This window comes from Stigmatopora argus, chromosome 16, assembly GCF_051989625.1.
Source record: "Stigmatopora argus isolate UIUO_Sarg chromosome 16, RoL_Sarg_1.0, whole genome shotgun sequence".
NCBI classification, from domain to species: domain Eukaryota; kingdom Metazoa; phylum Chordata; class Actinopteri; order Syngnathiformes; family Syngnathidae; genus Stigmatopora; species Stigmatopora argus.
The window spans coordinates 7,984,400-8,007,842 of NC_135402.1; the positions used below are offsets into that span (position 1 = coordinate 7,984,400).

A 23,443-nucleotide genomic window follows, 5' to 3' on the forward strand; every position below is an offset into this window, starting at 1 on the left:
AAGTCACGATGGAGAATGTATATTTTGTGGCTATTTGAATTTTAACTACTACTGCACATGTGTCAAAGTGGCGGCCCGGGGGCCAAATCTGGCCCGCCGCATCATTTTGTGTGGCCCGGGAAAGTAAATCATGAGTGCCGACTTTCTGTTTTAGGATCAAATTAAAATGGAGTATAGATGTATATTAAATTTCCTGATTTTCCCTTTTAAATCAATAATTGTAATTTTTTAATCAATTTTTTCTGTTTTTAGTTCAAAAATAATTTTGTAAAATGTAAAAATATTTAAAAAAGCTAACATAAACATTGTTTTAGATCTATAAAAAACTGAATATTCAGGGCTTTTAATCAATTTAGAAAAAAAATCTAAATATTATATCTAAAATGGTCCGGCCCACATGAAATCGAGTTGATGTTAACGCAGCCCGCGAACCAACCCGAGTCTGACACCTTTGTACTACTGTATTTTTCAGCCTATAAACCACACTTTTTTTCTACCCATTTATTCTCTGTGGCTTTTGTAATAAAATGGAATATCTAATTTATCTTTTTTGACAAACGAGCGCAAAATTTAATTATTAAAACTACTAGTGTTGCAGCGATACCATATTGTTATACGATACAGGACTAAAATGACATAATTTGTATTGGGTGTACTGAGAAATAATCTGTCGATGCTGCAAAATACATACTGAGATCTAATTTCCAACCACGGATTGCCCAAACCAAGCCGCCAGATGCCATAAAAGAAAAAAAGGGACTATTCCCCATACCAAGATGATGATAGATATTTGCTCAAATGGATTTCATTTCTAATAGGAATATGCGTGTCAATTTACAGCAGAAGGATAAAAATACTGAACCTGCAGATTAGAACTGCTACTATTACTACTGTATTGTGGTTACAGATTAGTAAACTACACCAAAAATCCAAAACATTGAAGAAAATAATGCAAAAAAATAGAAAAGAAACTTCAAAGATTGGGAAAACCTCCAAAATACAAAAGAAAAAGCGTAAAACACGGCAAATATACCAAATGCAACATGAACAAATGTTGCAATGACCGCAACTACAATCAGATTTAAATGGGGAAACTGTACGTTAAGTTGAAGAAACCGTGGAAATTGTGACAACTGAAAAAAAACACAACAGCAGAAAAAAACGTGTAAAATCCTTTAAAAAAATTATAACAAATGCCAAAAGGCAATTGCAACTATGATAGGATTTAAAATGTCTAAACTATTAAAACCCAAGTAAGAAAAAATAACAGAAAAATGACTGAAGCTATGAGAAGATTCAAATGATTAAACTACGCAAATTGCAAAACTACACAAAAAACGTGAAAAAAAACCATCAAAACTAAAAAAATAACACGAATAATGCATTGATTGTAAGTGATCAAATCTAATTGACAGTTATTCCATTTTTTTTTTCTTCATTCGCTGCCAGCCCCTCCTAGTTTATCAAACTATTACTGTATTCACTGTATATGTACAGTACGTATCTGGAGAGGTACTCAGTACAGTGCAGGCAAGTTGCCAGATCCTGGCTGAGGGGGCTTGTGAGGTCACAGCCTAGGTGGAGCGTTAGCAGGAGCGACACCTGACAGCAGGCGGGCCGGATGCGCCCTGACACTTCTGTACGTCGGTGTCACTCCTGATAAGTCAGGTGCTCCGTACAGGAAGGAGATGAAGACGAGGAAGAGGAGAAGGCCTCCTTCCTTCCTGATTGTTCTTGCTCAGTCAGCGGACGAGCAGGAAAGCTCTACCGTCCTGCTCCGGATCCAGACACCTTTCTAGACTGCCCCACGACTATTAGATTAGCTTGATGAATGCTCGCAACCTTGTATTTTTAACCCTCCCATTTAAAAGAAACAAAATGAATTTATAGCAGAGGTAAATATGAACGCAGGGAATCCTGAGGCCTAAAAAAAATTATGCAAAAATCAGGGCACCCGTTTAACTCATTGGCTGCCATTAATGGGACTGAAAGATGAGCATTCACGGCCAGTCTTCCCAGTTTAAATGAATTGTTGAAACATCTATTGCCCTTAATGGCATGCAATGAGTTAAATAGTATTTTTTTAAACTACTTGGAGCCATTACCGGAGTGTAATTCTGTTTCTATTCATTTAATAAGTATAGATATAGATAATAAATTTCATTATTTGAGCGTTTATTAACATTGAATTACTTGATAATTCTGACTGAAAGTCAAAATTAATTACAAAACAGGTTCTCTCCATTTTTAATGAGATCTAGCTAATACATTTCCATTGCGACATGGTTTTAAAAAGGTTTGAATTTATAAGCACCTCTGGAACAAATTGTAAAATATTAAAACCTGCAGGAGGCACTGCCATCTAGTTGTTGTATAATAGAAAGACCACCTCTCATTTCCCCTGCCATTGATTTCATTCATTTACATTTTCCGTACCGTTTATCCTTACAAGGCAATAAATAGATTATATGAATTGAATGCATTTTTTTAATTGCAAATGAGTCATTTAGGTTGTTTTGCCTGCTTCACTCTGCTGACCTCACTTGGACTACTTATATATTCATTTCTTATGTATTGATTATTTGTGTCTGTCTGTTGTTATTTGTGCACTATGTGGTGAAAGCTTTAAATGTCATTACACTTGCATAATGACAATAAAGCATTCAATTCAATCTGTTGCCAAAAATGAAATCTATCATCCAGCCATTTAATTCCATGAGAAAGTTTTTCTCAAGTGATTACTTTGTATTCAGTGGCTGACAGCACAAATGTACACACATACACATATATATATATATATATATATATATATATATATATATATATATATATATATATATATATATATATATATATATATATATATATATATATATATACACATACATATATACACACATATATATATACATATACATACATATACATAAATATACATAAATATATATACATATATATACACACACATATACACATGCACATACATATATACACACATACATACATATACACACATTATATATATGTATAAGTATGTATGTGTGTATATATGTATATGTGTATGTGTATATATATATATGTATGTGTATATATGTATGTGTATGTATATATATATATGTATATGTATGTGTATATATATGTATATATATATATATATATGTGTGTGTATAAGTATGTGTGTGTATATATGTATGTGTATATATATATATACACACACATACACATACATATATACACACATACATATATATATATATATATATATATATATATATATATATACATACATATACAAATATATACACACACATATATATATATATATATATACATACATATACATATACATACATATATATACATATATATACATATATATACATATATATATATATGTATATATATAGCAATTGACTATTTTGGGAATTAGTACTTTCTATCTAGGCATTATCGATAAAGTGACGACAATAGAAAAATATTTGAGAGAAAAATGCTAGTTGATGAAAAACAAATGTAATCCTTTTTGTTTCAACCAGTAGCACAGAAACACTATATTGAAAACTACAATACCTTTGGGGTGGCCCGGTGAATGAGTGGTTAGCGTGTTGGCCTCCCGGCTCTGGGGTCCTGGGTTCAAATTCAGGTCACTTCCACCTGTGTTTGTGTCCTTATGCCCTGCGATCGGCTGGCCACCGATTCAGGGTGTCCCCTGCCTCTGGCCCGGAGTCAGCTGGGATAGGCTCCAGCACCCCCTGCAACCCTAATGAGGATAAAGCGGTTCAAAAAATGAGATGAGATGAGACAATACCTATGAAATCAACAAAACTCTGACGACGAATGAAAAGGTTTTGTATTCTAAATATTACAATATCTGCCCTCTCTTCTTTGCCTTTCAACTTAGTAAAAAAATCTAATTTAGGCAAACTAAAGATTGGTCTTGAATTTAAGCACACAAACTTTCAGACACAGATTAGGAGTTTATTCACACATCACATACTACAGTGGGTTATGTAGTTCAGAAACAGTTTTAAACAGCGCTGCCATTAAATGACAAAAACAACAACAACCGAAAAAAAGACACTGAACCCTTACTTTGCCATTATATAAAAATAGTGTTGCTACAAAAGTATAAATTAGGTTTACTAATAAGACAACTCAAGAGGAAATCTACACAGGGAAAGAAAAACAGCAAAAGGATCAAATGAGTTGAGTAACAGTAGAAAATGAAGAAAAAATATGCCTATAAAATAGCATTATAAGCGACACGGTTATAAACCTGATTTGATAATGCAGACAAGAATCCCAAAAAGAACACATCTCAGTGTTAGCATATTTTACATTTGATGTCTGAATAAGTTAAAATCAAACTTACAGCGGCTGAGCTAACAGTATCTAAATTGAGTTCTTCGATCATAAGAAAAAACCTTTACATTTTTTTCCTTGAAATGCTACTGTAGAAAAAAGAGGTATGTTATCGGAGCTCTCTACTGTGTGTCTGAATTGACGGCGCCCCCTCGTGGCATAAAAACAGCAGTTCTATCATATTTACATAATACATCCTCGGAACGGATGACGTCGACCGCACATTTGCGACAGCCACCTGATCAGCAGTACCTTGGCCGCCTTCCTTCTAACCCAAGAGGCTCAAATTTAATCTGACATTATAAAAAAAACATAAAAACTGGCTTCCAACTATATCATATAATCTCATTAAAAAGCATGCATAACTATTTTTGATAGAATTCTCGTTTTTAGCGACAAGATAAAACATCGCAAGTTCTAGGGAACTACGCGATGGTCATAATGTGTAACTAATGGCATTTTTGTCCCAGAGCGTATAAATACATACTTTAGAAATGCTATTAAAGATCCCTTCATCTATTTCTGGCACAGGGGAAAAAAACTTCAAATCAGTGAATTTATTTATTTATTTTTGGACAACGAGCAGCAAAAATAACTGTTAAATATTGAGGTAAATAATTGAATTGGTGTATTTCAAATGAAGTACATATTTCCATCCTCACTTAAAACAGGGGCTGACAGCACAAATAGGGGGAGACCCTATATATTGAAATTGACGATTTTGGGAATTAGCCCCCTGTATTCACATATGGATTAATTGATGTTTAAGAACCTTAAATTGTGTGGCGTGGTTTGAGGCATAATGGAGTGAAATGATTTACTGCAACCAGCAGAGGTGCCGGTGTTTACAACTACTTTATGGTCCACAGAAGAAGAGTGAAGTAAGCTTTGTTATTTTTCACGACTATAAGGCGCACTGCATTATAAGGCGCACCCTCAATGAATGACACATTTTAATTTTTTTTCCATATATAAAAAACACTGGATTATAAGGCGCCGTCTATTTTGGTGAAAATTTGTGTGCCTTATAGTCGTGAAAATACGGTAGTTTACAAAGCATTAATAACCCCATCACACAAGAATTTAAACATAACAAATATACATAAAAGGGAAAAAAATTAAAATTAGATGGAAAAACGCTACTAAATAGGAGAATCCAGAACAAATGTAGTACATTAATAAACCTTTCATTATTCTATATTTTTGAAATAAATGTATACGTATTTTATTTTAAATTAAACAACCTCTTATTTTTCCTATTGTATTGATTATTTATTTGATTTGCTATGTGTAAGCTTATTTCCTGAATTATATGAATGTATGTTTTCATTTATTTTTATATATGCAGTATATACTTTCGTATAGATACTATGTTTATGTACTTAAAGATTCCTCCATTGCTTAATGTATATTTGTTAAATGTAAATTCAAGTATCAAGGGGTTAAAAGGACAAGCATATTGGGAAAATCCGCACCCCTGTCGCCATAGTAACGAAAGCCAGGCTGGCTATTGACCCAGAATATGAGCAGAGGCTCTGAATGGTCTAATCAGGAAGACGTGAAAATAGTGCATGTGGACTACTGCAATTATTCATACTTTGTGCACTTAAAAAAAAATAAAAACACAGACAAATGTACAGTAAATACAATAGCTGCGAACTGGATGAAAAAATTGTGACAATGCGAAATAAAAGTCCTAAAATTTCTACAACTATCATTAAGAAAATTGTTCATTAACAAAGAAATCTATAGGCTATACATAAACTTACATTTTTAAGGTGTAAAAGTTCTATTAATTCATTAATTGCCCAATAATTGAAAATTCTAAGAAAACTTCAATTCTCAAACCTTGCTTTCAGAGATTATCAGGTTACCCTTTAAAACTCAGACACACACACATACTCAAAAATCTAGTTTTGAAAAAAATAAAAATCAGTGTAATATAAAATTGATAAAATACATTGGAATACAAAAAAATATTAAAAATGGTGCAGTGGCAAAAGTATGGTGTATTATTTAATCTAAATATGGAAATCAAACCAACAGTTTGAATCGAATACTGCAGAATACATTATTATCGAATTATCAAATGGATTGGGCATCCAATTAAATGATTGGCTGTGACAAGATTGGATAAAAACAGTTCAATGTAGCCTATTTGGTTGGGGCTTTCTTAATAGGCAATAATGTGTAAAACCTCAGCAATACATTTAATAGCAAAATACTCGATAAAACGGTTGTGAGAAAAATCAATTGTAAAAACAAATAACAATAAATAAAATGTAAAGATCCACTGACGGCCTTCGATTGGCTGGCCACCGGTTTAGGGTGTCCGCCGCCTGGTGCCCATATTTAGCTGGGATTGGCTCCAGCACCCCCCACGACCCTTGTGAGGATAAGCGGTTTAGAAATGAATGAATTGTGACAGCATATCAAAATGTATGTCTAAGTAAAGCGAGTTAAATGGCACGCTCGATAAGTTCTCTACAAGGGATTTCAGTTTTAATTTTGCCAAAAAGAAATCCATTAATACTTTACCAAGAGTTGTTATTACATTCTGGTCACCCTATGAATCACACATCTTATTGCCCTGAAGGAATCAACATATGAAGCCCTGCTTGGCAAAGACTAAACTGTAGGGTTGAAAAAATAAATAAACAAAAAGAAGAGACAAAGAGAGTCCTATGAGTAATGTACTATTTACCAGAACAATGGCTATTCCAATGACTGTTAACCTTTAAATAACAGTGAAAAAAACCACATACGCTAGAAGCAAAAGGAGCCTAGCATGTTTCTTAACAGTGACGTGGCAAAACTGCTGTGTTTAAATACATCAAATACCCAAAGTATGACAGTTTCTGAGAACGCAAAAGAACCCCCTGCTTGCCTGTCATGGGAACCTAAGAGTCGAGTATGGTGGCTAAGACATGCATGCAGCAGCGTGAAAGAATGGCTAGTTTTACGACGCATGAACCGAGTGATCCGATGGGCTCTTTGCATAAAACCTTTTTCAGCTTGGCCTTTAAGCAGAAGTCGATAATTGGATTACAAAGATACACCAGGTTCAATAGTTTGTTAATGAAACAAAATGAATAAAATGGAGGAAATCTATCTTAAAATCTTCTCTAAAGCATTAGTGAAAACACTTTTCTGTTTATAACAAAACAGACCGACCGAGCAGCTTTTGTTGTTTTTGTGCCAAGAGCCCATTTTGATGTACAGTAAATGTAAGTTGAATACAACCAGCTGATAAGTGAATGACGAAAAGCATGAGATTGTTAATAAAGATGACTACACTTTACTTTTAATAATAAAATAAGGTGTGGTTTAGCACATTTGGGGGGCCCGATAGAAGGGGGAAAAACAAATAAATCCCAATCTGTGTGCCATTTGCACAAATTTTGGTCGTGAGTCAAAAGGTGCAAAAAGGCAGTAAAAATTCTGAATTCCATTTTTGTGAAAATGATATCTATTCACTGCAAAAGCTACAGTATCCATCCCCTCCAACCTTACCTGTCATCCTGTAAGTCTAACAGCATGTAGCCTTTAAAGCAGTCGAGTCTTCAAGCCGGACCAGAGTAGCTCCCCTGACACTCAAACAGCTACCATTTCGTCCCAAAAGCACTGAACTTGTCCATGTGTGCGCGTCATACAATAGGTGATGAGCCTTATTGTTCCAAGCACTTTCTACCTAAAAAAAAATCCATTATTTATCTGGCCATACACATTTATGTTTAAAGTCAATCTAATCCTATATCAATATAAGTCTCTGGTGGGAGGCGAAGATTTGGTCAGTTAGCCCATGTTGGACCGAAGGAAAATGAGTTTGTTCATTTCTTCTGCTGTTACCTGCTGCCTCCTCTTCATGGCCAGGCTCTGCTCGCACACTGTTATGCATTCGCTCCGTACGCCCACCGCCGGCACGGCCAGGAGCCACAGCGCCAGGCGGGCCAGCCTCGGGAACTTGTCACCCACCGTCGAGCTCCAGTAGTGGAAGAGATCGGTGGTGCCCTGGAGGAGAGGCTCGGCCAGGTACTGGAAGATTTCTTGCCTGACCAGGCTGTGACTGTCGTCGTTAGCCGACAAAGTCAACCTGGTGAGGCCGCTGTTGTTCCCGGCCCCTTCGACTCGGGTTATTTTGGGCATCGGCGGGCCGTCGTTGTCCCGCTCCTCCCCGCATGACGCCCCGGCGCCGGTCATGCCCCCGTCCCTGGGTTCGGCGGTAAGTTCGCACGCTCGGGAAATGATTTCCTCGTGCTGGTAAGCTGGAACTGAACGCAACTTAAGCTGAGGGTCCAACACCATCGCCACCTGGTGAGCCCGCTCAACCTGCGAAGAAGGTGGGATGTTTTTGCAATCGTGATCATGCTTTTCTAATACTTTAGTAATGATGGATGCATCAAGTTTCATAAAAGATTACATCCTTATAAAAGACTTTTTAAAGTATTTGTATTTCGGTTCTTTGCTCATTCATTTCACTGAATTAAAAGCACAGTTTTTGTTGTAAAACTTGGAATGAATGAGGTAAGGTTAGAAACACGCACCTTGAAGTTCTCCTTCAGTGCTTCTAAGAAGTAGTGGCACAATTTGCTGGCCATACCGGTTCCCGCCTCTCCGGCTTTGGAAGTGAAGAATTTCTCCAAGCGAAGGTAAACGGGAAGCACCTGCTGCAGGGTGGGCCTCCTCTGGCTGCTAAGTTCCAGTGCCGCCAGGCGCAGAGGGGCCAGCAGACAAGTCAACGTGCCGAGCAAATGCTTGTTCAGGCCCTGGAGCAGCGGCGCCGTGGACTTGTTGCGTCCGTACGTCTCGCAGATGTGCTCAAAGTGGGCGTGGACGTGCAGCAGGGCCTCGGCTGTTTGGTCCCAGCAGGGAGGGGTGGGGCAATGGCCGGGGCTGCCTTGAGTTCCTTCTTCGGTGGTGCTTAGGGACGTGTTGGAGTACTGTTCCTGCCTGAGCGCCAGCGTGGTGGAGGCGGAGATGTCTTTGCACGTGGCAAGGAGCTCGGCCAACTCGTGAAGCCCGCGGGCCTGCATGCTGCGCTTCCCCAGGACGGCCTGGACCACGGCGCCAAGCGAACACCCCGCGCAGCGCAGGCATATTCTGCCCCTACCTCCGAGCGGGGACGCGCCTAGCCCGGCCGCCGACACGCGGGGCTCCGCCACGTACACGGTGCGGATGTCTGACATCACAAACTCAGAGAGAACATTCTGGACCCAGTGGTGAATCTGCTCCGGCCCCTCCCTAAGCTCGGCCTCCCGCACACCGAGCACGTATCGTTTGAGTCTCGAGCCCTCCACCTGGTACGCCGTCAGAACGTAGCAAGCGTCCGGTCCCGACGTCTGGGAGTGGCAGGTGACGGCGATGCCCAGTGAGGCGTTGGAGCCGAGTGCGCACGTCACCTTAACTTTAACCTGGTTGTACATGCGGGGAAGCTGACGAAGGGCCAAGGCGCTCATGTTGCCGAGGGCGTCGCGGGTGGAGTAGGCGCCGTGACGTGCCCCCGTGTCAACCAGCGTTTGCGCCAACTTGAGGAAGTCCTTGCTGTTGAGCACGTTGATCATGTTCAGATCAGAACACATTACCCGTAAGAGCCGCTCAGCCACCTGCAGACGCTCCTTCTCAGGTAGCCCGTTATTGTCTGCATGGAAAGAAATATCAGTTAGGACGACAAAAATAGATCCCAATGAATCTCAGCTATGATAAAGCCTGTACATGATACTTTTTGGACGTCAAAAATCAGGCCCAAAGACATTGTTTTGGATCAGATTTGTTTTTTTAAATGTACAGTAATCCCTCAATTATCGCATCTTCACGTATCGCGAATTCACTACTTTGCAATTTTTTTTCCGTTATTAATTTGTTTTTTTAAGTTCATAATAATGTGAAAATCCATGCTGAAACTCGTAAGCGGAAGCCACTTTTGCTACTAGGACTCCTATGACTCAGCACTGAAGTTTTTTTTTTTAAAGTTCATAAAAATGCGGAATAATATTATAAAAACTTACGGCTGATATTGTGATTCCTCTGGACGAGACTTTGAGGTTGAATCTGTAGTTTAACTGAGGGGTGAGGGGCCTGAGCCGGAGACACTCTCCAGAGCGGCTCCTGAGGACCCGAGGCTGAGGAGGGTTTTGGAGAGTCTCCTTTGGTATGATTCTCGTTGTCAGCTGAGGGAACGCAGAGAAACAACATAGTCAGATAAGATATCTGACTCTTGGAATAAACCCTTTCGCAACCCATGGCTTTTTTCATCCTTCTGCTGTGAATTGAAAGGACTTTGTTGAATTGAAAGGACTTTGTCACTAGAGCACGTCTAATCTATTTGAATGATGAATGAACAAAAATTATCGGAACCGTGACTCCAAGAACCAGATCTTCAACAACCGCATGAGCAAAGCTGACATGTTTGTTTGTACAGACTTCCGCATGTAATGCAGCCATTTTAAACTCTGTGTTTGCTTCGCTGCTGAGCTTCAACATGCATTTGTGGAAGTGGACTCACCAGTGTGCGACTGCATGTGCTCCAGCAGGTTGTTGTAGAACTGGAACTGGATGCCACAGGCACCACAAGTGTAGGGTTCTAAAAATCACAAGGCCCAGAAGAGAGTTGACTCTCTCATCGGTGACAAAAATGCAGATATTAATGCATCTGTCCACTCAGTTGCCTCTTTTACGGCCTTATGCCAACTGTAGGCCTAGAATACAAACTAGGTCTCACTAATTGTCATCTTTTTTTTAGTCCCAATGCTGAAAGCTTCTATGGAAGGTGCAGCTCGCAAAATCCTTAACAGTTCGGAAACTAAAATGTTTTAGGTAATGGCCCTTTTTCACTGGTTGTGTTATCATGTTCATCTCATATGAACGACTCAAAGCCTCAATGTATAGAATTAACTTCTATTCATACCATGAATACTTTCTCCCAGCAATGATGAATGCAGGGAAAATGTGCAAAAGATGCAAAATGGCTCAAAGAGAACCAAAAATGAAAGGAAATGGAGAGTTGGGTGAGCACCATGTATGTATATTTTAGTAAGGCATGGGCTTGCACTTACTCTGAGATGTAGGGAAGGAAGTAGCCACCAGAGGGCTCGGAGTGCCTGTGAAGAAGACAAGGATGACGGTTAAGTCAATATAGTCCATTGCGGCACATGCTTTCTTCATTTCTTTCGACGTCTTAATTGACCATGCAAAACTGCCATAGACATTTAATGTAAAAAACAAGAAAAAAAGCAGCCATGGAGATAAATTATGGTAGAGAAAGGAAACAAAATTGCAAAAAAAGAGGGGAAAATTATTCCTTGTAGAAAGAAGGGGGAAAATAAAGCACCCCAGAAACAACAGAAAACTGTAAATAAAGAAAAATCGCAAGAAAAATAACGTGGAAGAACTGTGACAAGCTCCCCAAAAATTAACATCCGGAAAGTGGGTCGCAAATGGACGCTGATTGAGGCTTTGGACCCGCCTTTATCCACTGATGATAGTTTTGGGTAATAATACAATAATACAGTTAAACATTTTTGATGGAATTACACATATTTAAAAAAGGGAGTTCCTAGCATATGAAACTATAACAAATTTTAATTACGAAAATAATTAAAGTACTCAGGGTTGCCAGGACAATTTTGGTCCACTAAGGCAATGTCGGCAACCCAAAAGCTTGAAAGAGCCAAACAAATGTGTGGAGCTTCAAAAAAATTAAAAGCCATATAATGAAGGCAACACATGCTGTATGTATCTATTATTTGGCTTTATATACATCATGAGCACTCATGATTAAATGTTTATTTTTCCTGCAGTGAATTCTGTAGAAAACGATGCACCACGTGACTGCTGTTGTATGATGCCGCCTCAAGCTTAACTTCATTACAGTATTAATGAATTGTTTCATTGCTTTGATGAAATTAAAGAAATGCTATAAAGAAATCCTATTTTTTTATATCATGTATATATTTTGAGGATTTGACAAAACCACAACAAAATACAACATACCCATGTGCCATCAGTGAATCGTTTTCCACACTTTATTATCTCCCAAGTTGCAACAAAACTTGCAACAGTCATGGAGTTTGGAGATGCAATCCACTTCTTAAATCTATTTTTGCACCCCTCCCACTTCTCCAAAAGTAATGCAATCACACTTTTTTTTCTCTTTCCCAACTAGGTACTCAGCTGCAAATGTTGCATGCCTTACTTGCAAATGTCTTTCCATGCGCGTTTTTTTGTTATGTGACAACTTTTCGCTACAAAGCGAACATTGAGGCAAACCTTCCGCATTAACAATGAATGCAAATGATTCAGTCGAAGAAACGTTGAATCCTCGGTTTTCCTCAGTTATTTTTCTCTTTTCCCCTTTGGGATCTATGGCCTATCACACAGCCGCCAGTTTGTATACAACATGCACCTGCTTAGCATCCTGCCCTGCTGATAGAAACATGTTTCGCAGGGTATGATGTGACTCTTTGTACAGAAATATTGAAATTTAATATGTATTCTACAAATTCGTACAGCATTGGAAAACGTTGAAAATGTTTGTGTCATGTTTGTCCTCCTACAGAAACTATATTAAAACAAGAAATATATTTCTCTCCCACATTTTCAAAAAAAATTGCAGAATCTATGATTGCCGACCTCACATTAAGGGTTGAAATACACGGTGTAAGCAAAGAAAAAAGGTACAAAAATTACTCACCACTTGAATTCTGTGAACTGTTTGTGTCAACCAGGCTAGACTGTAATGCATTCTCCAGTTTCCGTCTGAACTGAGTGCCTGAATAAAAGCAAAAACAGCAACGGCTAATTAGAATGCTGCGTACCGTGTATATTTCAAAGATATTTCTTTTTATAATGTTGAAAGCCACCGTGAAAATAAATGATATGCAATTTTAATCCAAGTTTACAGTATGCATCAAAAGTTGTGAATTTAATCAGGCTCTCAGCATCTCATCAAAAGATTCCCAATGTTAATATCACATTTAAATGATCTTGAATTATAGCTCTTCACTTCATCTTTTTGACCCATAAAAAAGGAGGGGTGGGATCGTGCACATGCTTTAAATAGCTCTTTACTACAAAGTGCTCATCAGTGAAGACTTTGCAGAGGGTTTGGGCTTGTCATGTATCAAAAAAACAATGCACGATATATAGCATTAAATAAATGGATAGCTGTATTTTCTGGACTATAAATTGCACTTTTTTCATAGTTTGGCTGGGCCTGCGGCTTATTTATCTTATTTTTACAAATTTCACAATTTTAATCTCATCATTGTATGACTTTTTCTCCCAATATAATAAAACTGAAAAATACCGTGTTTTGTTGTTAATTGATCTTTCACTCATTGGTTACCATTGACAGTACCTGATGTCCAATCCATTTGGGGTGGGACGATATGGACGCCTATCCTTGTCAATGGAGAGCCTTGAGTTAAATACTCATTTATATTTACAGTTATTCTTTAAAAAAATAATGTATCATTAATATATTAAAATGGAGACCATGATCATGACCATGTATGTGAATGTCAGTTCTTTATGGAATTGTGTTAATTTTTTTACTTTTTCCCCCCCAAAAAGACAAGAAGACTATTGCTGTCAGTAATAAAAAAAAAATTACTTCCAAAGTCTATTTCTACCATCAGATTTTTTTCCACTTGCGAGCCTGTGCTTTTTTACAGCAGTGGAAAACTATTATTATTTTTACTTGCTGCCGCCGCCCATTCTGCCAGTGTAAGAAAGAAAAAAAAGATTCAAGCGACTTTGTTGCACACATGCCAAGCAACATCTGAAAGTTATTCACACTACCTTAACACAACTACACGAACCCAAGCAAATATGGGAACCGGAAACAATCGATGGCAAAAAGAAGGTGCTTAGGAAGTTACAACTTGGAAACATGTAGTTCAAACACAAGATCATTGAAAATCCTTCATACCCAAAATAGGAAGAAGAAAAAAACATTCCAATTGTGTAAACGGGATTGGCAAATAACAAAAACAAAATTGCAACAGGGGAAATGGGCTTCTTGTTATGTTGAGAAAAAAAAGGTTTGCATTTGGGGGGCAGAACATGGGCGTCCATACACTTGCCCTAAAAAAATTATCATAGATTAGCTCAGTTGGGAATAATTTTTTATGACCTGTTTTGTCTTCTGTGTATACAGACCAAAACTAGGCAAGGAGTTAATTCACTAATTAAATAATGTAGTTTAGTGTTTTAATCCGCATATTCATCTGACAATATTGTTAATTTTGGATATCTTAATAGCTGGCTTAGTCCAGAGCAGTAACCATTCTTAGTCATAAAACCATAAATATATAGTTGTGTTAATAGAACAGGAATCCCAAATAGGATCACTTTTAAAGTGTGTGATGTAATACTTTTAAATTAATTATTTTTTGTGTATATAATGTAACTAACAACAATTATTCGCAAGGCCATCAAGCATTTAAAAAGTAATCGTTGTGCTGCCTTGAAACAGAGTTCAAAACGAAGGGGAGGTCTGTACTTACTCTTTATCTTATCAGTTTGGCTGTGGCTAAATTTACTCATGTCCAAGCTTCCACACTCTTGCACCCGAGATGCCTTCAAATCAAAGGAACCTAAAAGAAACCAAATGCACTTTAATAGGAGTATGAACACACAAGCTTTAGGGAGTACAAAAACAATGAGAATAACATTAGGGTCTTGATTTATGCATACTGACTCCTGACTACCAGTAGTTCAAATTTGTCCTCTTTAGAGGACATTTGTAAACCTAAATATCTCCCACCCAGTGCATCCAATCGCATTAACCCCTTTTGTGCTCTATAGAGCAGTGGTCCCCAACCACCGATACCGTCAGAGTAAAAAATATTAACGTTTTCAATCTCGCCCTCTGACTTGAAATGAGAAAAGTTGTAATTATAATAATAATAACAATCACAACAATAATAATAATAAAATAATTGCTATTATGCTTGGGACTTTTTTTTGCTATCGTGGGTGGCGTTCGTGCACCGACCTCACCCCCACACAATTTTGACTTAAGTTGTCGCCCTCCCCATTAGTCGGTCTGCAAGAAAATAGAAAGAGCTTTACCGGTCCGCCGTCTGAAAAAGGTTGAGGACAGCTGCTATAGAGGGCATTCAGAGCTTTTCAATGATAGCAAATTTCTTTTGCAGTATTCCAATTACTTCACATAGATTGGGGAATTCCAAAATAAATGTGATTGGACAACATTGTTTTTCCTGGTAGTCAGGAGGCTATGGAAAAATCGATCACGTGCCTTTTAAATCACAATAATCCATTTTTAATAGTTTGATGAGAAATTATACAATTATACTACATTATGACAGCTTCTCCCCAACTCATTTTATTTTTTAATCGACTTGTGAGCCCACCCAATCAATTATTGGCTCCAGCAGGATGGTGCAAAAGAAGAGATTAACATTTTTAAAAGAATAATTATATGTTCATTATTTGAGGCGATATTTTAAAGAGGTGCAGATAACAATGCGGTATTAAGGAACAATAAAAACAACAAAAAGCTCACTCATGGGTGTGTGAAGGGCGACGTGCTCCTGGTATGGGTTGAAATATTTGTACTGCTTTCCGCAGAACTCGCAAACAAAGCTGCCCGTTTCTGCAGAAGAGAGAAAATCAATCATTTTATTCTTTAATCAAAACCAAAATAGAACCTTCATTCGACTATATATTTTTAGTTTCCGGCACAATGTAGAGAAAACGACCTACAGAATACCTGTGGTGGTCAATTGAAAACTTACAGTAATGTTGTACCAAAAAAAAATCATGACATGGGACATTTTATATCACAAAATGCAATACAATACAGTTTAGTTATTGGGTGAAAGATTATAAGACAATTGACAGATTTCCCCCACTCACATTATTTTTTATTCAACTTTAACTGACCATAAGTGTTCAGTGTATCAAATGGTGCCGTAACCTAAAACTTCTGTAAACAGAAGTAGGACAGTAACATACACACAAAGATATCTGATTATCTATTAATACTTCCAAACTGCTGTATATGAAGTTAGGATAATATCAGTAGTAATAATGAATAGCGTGTTGCTATTTTCCATTGACTTGCTCAACTCAATTTGGCAAGTCAGAGCATATCGGGCACCATTTGCTGGCCAACATGTGCTTTAAAAGGAACAGGTCTAAGGTAAGGAAAGAGCCTCCCAGTCAAAAAGGTTTGTACAGTTACTGCACTCAATAGTAGCCAGTCAATTTGGAAAATAACGTTAAAGGCGTTTGAACAGTTGGAAGACTTTTTAAGTGTTTTTGTGATTTACATACAAGTATGACACAATTATGATTTGATTAATATAAAAACAGCAATGAAAAAAAAACTAACAATGAGTTAATTTCTGAACTAAACCATATTTTAAAGCAACTTAGTCTATGTCAAATTTGAATGACAAATGAATTTATTTTATTTGAATTAGCCTCAAGATGTACTGGATAGTGGTTTAAGATGAAATGGAGGTGATAATGTACAGTATGTGAGGTACATACAAATGTTCTGAAGTGTGAAATTAAGATATTAAATGTCCTACTTGGTCCAATTTTATGATAGGATTCAATCGGCTCCTCCTCTTTAAGGCCATCGATGGGTATCATGACCTGCTCATAAGGATCTAAAGGAGACAAAGCAGAGGATGGAGCACAAATTAATCACAGTGGAGCCGAACCAATCTCCGCTATGGTTAAATAGTACAAATTTAACGGAAATATACAGTAGCAGGGTATTAAAGATACATTCTGAAATTAATTTAGTTTCCACTTAGATCAGGAATGATTATGCTGATGTTTAATTATAATCACCAACAATTTCTTCAATTCATCTAGCTGTAAATATACTTCAACTATGAATAAAGAATTGCTCGGGGATAATTTAGTTTTATCTTATTTTCAGATTTTCTCTATTCCAAATGGTTCTTGTATTTTTTTTCCTGTTACCATCCACTGCGTGCAGGTCACGGTGTTCCTGGAAGCAGCTGTAGTATTTATACTTCTTTCCACAGATGTCACAGGAATAACGGAAGCCACCTAATGATAAAAAAATATAAAGAAATTGATTGGAATATTTTTGGTTCAGACTTACACAGACAAAAAAATCCCTAATAAAATTATTTGTCTTCTGAATATATTGCAAATCCACTTCCTTTGTAAAATTAAAGGTAAAAAATTAATGCTAAAATCATATTTTCTGCACCTCCTTCTATATTCTGCAGACTACTTCGATCTATATTATGACTACAGAGTACTGTCATATAGGAGTTTTATCATTCCTAATGGAAAAAAAAAATACTCACTGTTAAAAGAATACTCACTGTTGGGCGTTGGTTGTATTTCGGCAACCATGTTCTCAGACTCTGTAACGAAGAGGAAGTCTTAGGCCAATAGGTCCAAAGGAACACACGTATTTTTAAAGATTCATTATCAGAATTTAGTAATTATTTGGCCAAGGCAAGTTTACAATGAATTTTTGGGGAACTAGGAGGAAAATAGAGAACCCGGAGTTTTTAAATATAAGAACCATGTTTCCTTAATAAAATGAAATAACCGAGAAATAGCTATTTATGTCAAAGTGAGTAAATAAGCTATGGAGAAAATCTTGATGTATAGAAAAGATTGGTTTCTGTACCCAAAAATGAATTAAAAAATAGCTGTCAGACCGAATCCAATAGATTTTTTCCAGATTTTTTTTTTAACCCATAGCACAGATAATAAAGGAAAGTTGAAAAATAGACATGGCTTAAGTATTAAATGCAAAACCAGTTCAAATGAATTGGACGTCTACTGGTGACAAACTGAATTCAAAGCAGTAGGATGACGAGCCACATGATTAGATGTTCATCATCAATGGCATTTAAAAGATAAATCAAAAATATTAAAATATAAAATGTTTCGTTCTTACCTCTGTGCGCTCTGACATGCGTCTGAAAGCAGTTGTAATACTTGTATTTCTTTCCACAAACTCCACATACATAAGAACCTGAAAAAATAAAAACAAAATTGGTATTAGCAACAGAACAAATTGGGTTGCATGCAATGCATTGTGAATGAAACCTTTGGTATATTTTCCTGTGATTTAGGTGCATTATTTGAAGTTTTCAGTTCATTAAATATTTGTGCAATGTAAATATTTAAAATGGAATAGACTAAGTGAATTCACTACATCGCGGCTTGAAGCCACCAAATATATATAAAATGTTTATAGTGTAGGAACAATAATACAAACATGAAACGGGGGAAAAAGCAAGTCACAATTGGAGAATATTTCACTGGTCACGAGGGTACAGTCTTGTCAAATAAAATGCTTTGTAAGATTAATCATATTTCATCTAAAGGGGAAAAACTAAAATATTAACTATTTTGTATTATCTATATTTTACTAAGAAATAAATGGAATCAATAATGCAAAACAAATTATTGATTTAAAGAGAATTTATTTGTCACGATCTTCATCATAGCACAAAATATATATTTATTTTTTTAAATAATATTAACAATTTGCTTTTGTTTTACAGGAACATAACCAAGGCAGAATGTGGTCATTTTATCCAGCCAATCCCAAGAAACCAAAGTGCAGTATTTGTGGCAACACTAAGTATGGGAGCATATGAAAGATTGTAATCTTAAATTGATGATTTGGCAGTGTTATTTGTATTCTGTGGAAATTGTGTTTTTCTCCGATACTTGAACCAGCACTTTGACGTAAAACCACTTTTCAGTTTACAGTTTGAATTATTTAATTTCACGAGTGGTAGTGTGCTTGATTCTGTTGTGATCAGTGATATGTTCGTCAGTGATACTTGATGTCAAGATGTTTTAAATAAAGTTTTTCATTGATATCATTTTTCAGGGTACTGTTTGATTTGTTTATTTTTGGGGGAGTATTTAATAAACTTGAAATTGTGAAACCAGTGCTTTTTAAATGGTGGGTTTTGATTATTTTGGAACACGCTTTTTGTTCATAATTTTGGCCGTACTAGATTGTGTAACCACGTCCACTACAATTAGTGGCACTCCCGTCTGGATCGTAAAGGCCTTTTTTGTATCAACCTATTTTTCTTTTTTTAATTGCCTTTCATAACCAAATCTGTTTTTTAAGAAAAAAAGATTCAAAAGTATATCATCCTCAATTATCGGCTTTTAAACATCGTCTTAAGATATTGGCAGTCAGCCCAAAAACTTTTTCGATATAGTCATCGGCCTTTAAAAATCCTTTATCGTTCGACCTCTAATGGACACCATGAAAACACATCGCGGTTATTCACCTATTACAGAATGTCTTAGACCCTATTAACCGCAATAAACAAGGTATTACTGTATGTACCGTATTTTCACGACTATAAGGCGCACTTAAGTCTTAAATTTTCTACAAAATAGACAGGGCGCCTTATAATCCAGTGCGCTTTATATATGAACCAATACTAAAATTGGTATCACGATAAAATAAAATAAATCAGTCGATAGGGTACACCATCCTCTACAGCTCTCACAACTACGGCAAGCAGCCCCCGACTCTACTATTTCCCCCATAGAAAACGTACTGCGCAGTGACTGCTGGGATATGTAGTTCTTTTGTCAAAACACCCAATGGATTGTGGCCTGTATACATCAACATCAACACAGTTTTACGAAGCATGGAAAGCAGCGTTGGAAAAGTTACGCTAGCTACTATTTGCGAATGGATTGTGGCCTGCATACATCGACATCAACACAGCTTTACGAAGCATGGAAAGCAGCGTTGGAATAGTTACGCTAGCTACTAGCTAGCTACTATTTGCAAATGGATTGTGGCCGCCTGGACGAATGTATAAAACTCAGCGTTTTCGATGACTCACTTGGACAATTGTTCAATTCGGACACAGAAAATGAGGATTTTGATGGATTTGTGGGTGACGATGACGCGAGTACATTGTAAAATGGCTAAATAAAGTACAACCGAACTCAGTTTTGCTTCCGTTGCCTTTTTAAAAACGTGTTTTTAGCGTCTGGGTGTAGCGCGTATGTTTAAGCTAGTGTATGTTTTGCCATGCCTGGCTGCGTCTATAAAAACGGTGCGTCCTTTGTGTGTCTAAAATACAGAAATAGCACTCATTATTGACACTGCGGCTAAAAATACGATGCGCCGTATAGTCGTGAAAATACGGTATGTAATATACGTATAGTATTGGTGGAGCACTAATTATTAACATTATGCCCTTATTCCCAGCAGTACTTGTAACTCAATTTGGGTCGTGTCCAAAAGCTTGGAAAACCTTAATCTTTACTAAAGGGAGCACTAAATGTTTGTGCGGTATGTATACATATGGTCACACACCTATGCATGAGTCTGTGCTCTTGGTTGGAGGTGGAGTACCAAGGGCAAACATACCCTCGGTCTGGCCCCTGCGAGATCCGCCTCCGCTCCCTTTGGCGTCGTTTCCGCCGATGACGACGCAGATCTCCGCCGGGTTGACGTCACCGAATGTGCCGTTAGTCGTCTCTGCGGTGCCCGGTTCCTTCTTGATCGTGACCGGAGGCGAGCCAGGAACCTGGCTACGGACGGCCGAAGTGGAAGGGGGACCGTTGCTCCCACTGCTCCCTGGCTCCTTGTCGGGGTTGGGTGACTCTTGAGCACTCATGACTCCGCCTTCTCTGACGCTGAACTACTGTATGATTAACGACAGAGAAGCAGACAAAGTCATGCATTTATGAAATGAGTCAAGATAATTAGGTAATAATTGAGCTGAGACTAGGAAAGGGCATTGGCAACAAGCCATTTTACAATAAATTATTGAACCAACATAAGAACCTGTTTCGTTTTTGTGAGAACCCAAAAAGCATTCCGCCCCTTTTTTGTTAATGCGATATGAATAAAACATTGTCCTTTCATTCGCAGTCCTCTGTTCTTATTATTTCAGCGAATAATTTATGAATCCTAATGAAGGAAAATAAGGCACGGAAAAGTGTTGATTGTAGGTGCTTGTGAAAATTTGAATTGTTTGGCCTTGGTTGATGTTTGCGTTCTACAGAGTGTCCGTACTGCACCTTAACGTACAACTCCCGATTCCCAACCCGAGTTTTGCAGCAACAACCTTGTTTTGGATGAAAGACTATCAAATGTGCGGCAGTTTTTTTTTCTACATTATTTTTTTATATTAGTCATAATTTTTCATTTCAGTAGAATCCCTTGCGCGTGCCGCATATAATCATTGATTAGCAACAGCGTAACAATGTCATTAAAAGAATTTAGATACTTATTGTACTTTAAAAGTGCGGCGATGACCAAAAAAACTGCTCGCATTTATTTTTACTTTTATATTCTGGAGACAGCTCTCAAAGAATTACATTTGAAAATATGAATTATTTATGGCTCTCTTGGTCAAAACGGTTTCCGACCTCTGGCTTATCTGATAGTCTACAATTGACATCACTCGAATGGTTGGCTCAGGAGAAAATGAGTGGACACTCAATTATTGCCATCCTTCCACATGAAATGAATTGGACATCAACTAGGGATGAAGTTATTTAAATTTACAGCAAAAGGACAAATGGACATCTATCATCATCTTAGGAAAGGCTAAATGTGTAAAAAAAATATTATGTGGCGCTGTCTGCAGCTGGCAGCCATCTTGAGTCGCAATTGGAAACTAAATCTTGGAAAGTAAATGTTGCACAGCATCGGGACGTTACTTTTAATACCCGCCGAGACCAATGACGGCAATTGGCGTCACCGAATGGTAATGGTGCAACACTACTTTTATCTGGTTTAAGATCATTTATACTAAAATTGCCCAAATGTCAATTTTTAAGCTATTTTACCATTTACTATTGGCTTGCTTTTGTTCTGATTCATATGTTGGTGACTGGATCAAATCAACAAAATATAAAGAAATATAATAACACTGGGAACAAATTTTGGGGGCAATTTAAGGTGGTGTTTTGGGGGGATTAAAAAAACAAATAATGAAACTTTGCAACAATAGTGTTGCTTTATTTATTTACAGATATGTTGGAAATACCCAGACTGTGAGAAAGACCAAGGTTTTAGTCTACTAAAAAAAAGAAACTTTCATTTTTCTATTAAGAATGACCTTGTTTCTCTCTTTAATAGATGCATCCTTGAATACCGCACTGATTTCTGGACCCAATAAATTGTTGTATCACCAAATTGTAACAATCATTATCGTAAGCCTTGTATCATAAATTGTAATGAAGGCCAGAGGTTCCCACCCCTAATCACTATACATAAAACTGGAAAAATAAAATGGAATTCCACAGTAGGTCACCTTTAAGAACGGGCCTAAGAATGCTCCACCCGATAAAAAGCCAAATATAATGGCCGTACATTCGATTAAAGTGCTTTCCTTCTTTATTGTACATGGAGCGCCATGTACAATAAAGAAGGAAATCAATCACTTGTAGGAACAAAAAATAAAACAAGCACTAACAGAGGTTGCTGATTTACTTTGCCCCCTAAAAATATCTCTATCCTTTGCAAGTCAAACACACTGGAAAGGAAAATCCAAATATGAAATCTAAATTTGCTTAAGGGCTCAGGAAAATGTTTGCCATCTCAGGGGGGAAGGGGAGTAAAAATAAGAGCGAGTTAAAAATGGAAGACAGACAGGTCATTTCAATCACTGCTTTCTCTTCGTTGGTTTTTATTATTCGGATTTGAGAGTTAAACCTTTCCACCCAACGCACATTCCCCTGCCTTTTGTAATAAATGTTTCTAATACAGAGCTCAACCATCATTTAGGAAAGCAATAACACGAGAAAATACATAATTCCCCCAACGAGAACCCTTATTCTAACACACTGTATACAAACAGAGACTATGCAACAAACTGGTGTCGAGTAAAATTCCAGTGGTATTCACTCCACAAACCCCCATAAAAGCATTTTCAATCTATATGTTAATGATGTGAATTAAATTTTAATAAGATGAGATATTGAAAAGCAGACTTGAATCATGCAGAAATAAATCCAGAAAGATCAGGGCCCTAAAATTAGAAATTCAAGACGGCATCCAACCCTCTGCCAGAATCCTTAAAGGCTAGCAGATTAAATTTTTGATGGA

The 23,443-nt window shown here is 37.2% G+C and overlaps 1 protein-coding gene across 9 annotated transcripts in view; it reads right to left on the reverse strand.

Annotated features, from left to right (window-relative positions):
• Positions 1–3,957: 3,957 nt before the first annotated feature.
• The window catches only part of znf618 (zinc finger protein 618), a 34,542-nt gene continuing 15,056 nt past the window's right edge, over positions 3,958–23,443 (reverse strand). For 2 of the 9 annotated variants that reach the window (XM_077622965.1, XM_077622964.1), the window contains 14 exons: positions 20,699–21,029; positions 18,287–18,364; positions 17,682–17,741; positions 17,326–17,415; positions 16,923–17,003; positions 15,890–15,979; positions 14,868–14,957; positions 13,052–13,129; positions 11,415–11,459; positions 10,865–10,942; positions 10,368–10,529; positions 8,907–10,000; positions 8,212–8,691; positions 3,958–8,053 (listed from right to left, as the gene is read on the reverse strand). In XM_077622965.1, the coding sequence (XP_077479091.1) occupies positions 7,892–8,053; positions 8,212–8,691; positions 8,907–10,000; positions 10,368–10,529; positions 10,865–10,942; positions 11,415–11,459; positions 13,052–13,129; positions 14,868–14,957; positions 15,890–15,979; positions 16,923–17,003; positions 17,326–17,415; positions 17,682–17,741; positions 18,287–18,364; positions 20,699–21,002 (2,892 nt within the window). In that variant the 5' untranslated portion in view covers positions 21,003–21,029 and the 3' untranslated portion in view covers positions 3,958–7,891. Of the gene's footprint in view, positions 8,692–8,906; positions 10,001–10,367; positions 10,530–10,864; positions 10,943–11,414; positions 11,460–13,051; positions 13,130–14,867; positions 14,958–15,889; positions 15,980–16,922; positions 17,004–17,325; positions 17,416–17,681; positions 17,742–18,286; positions 18,365–20,698; positions 21,030–23,443 lie in introns of all 9 variants that reach the window. The other 7 variants (XM_077622966.1, XM_077622968.1, XM_077622969.1 and 4 more) reach the window with 7 other exon arrangements.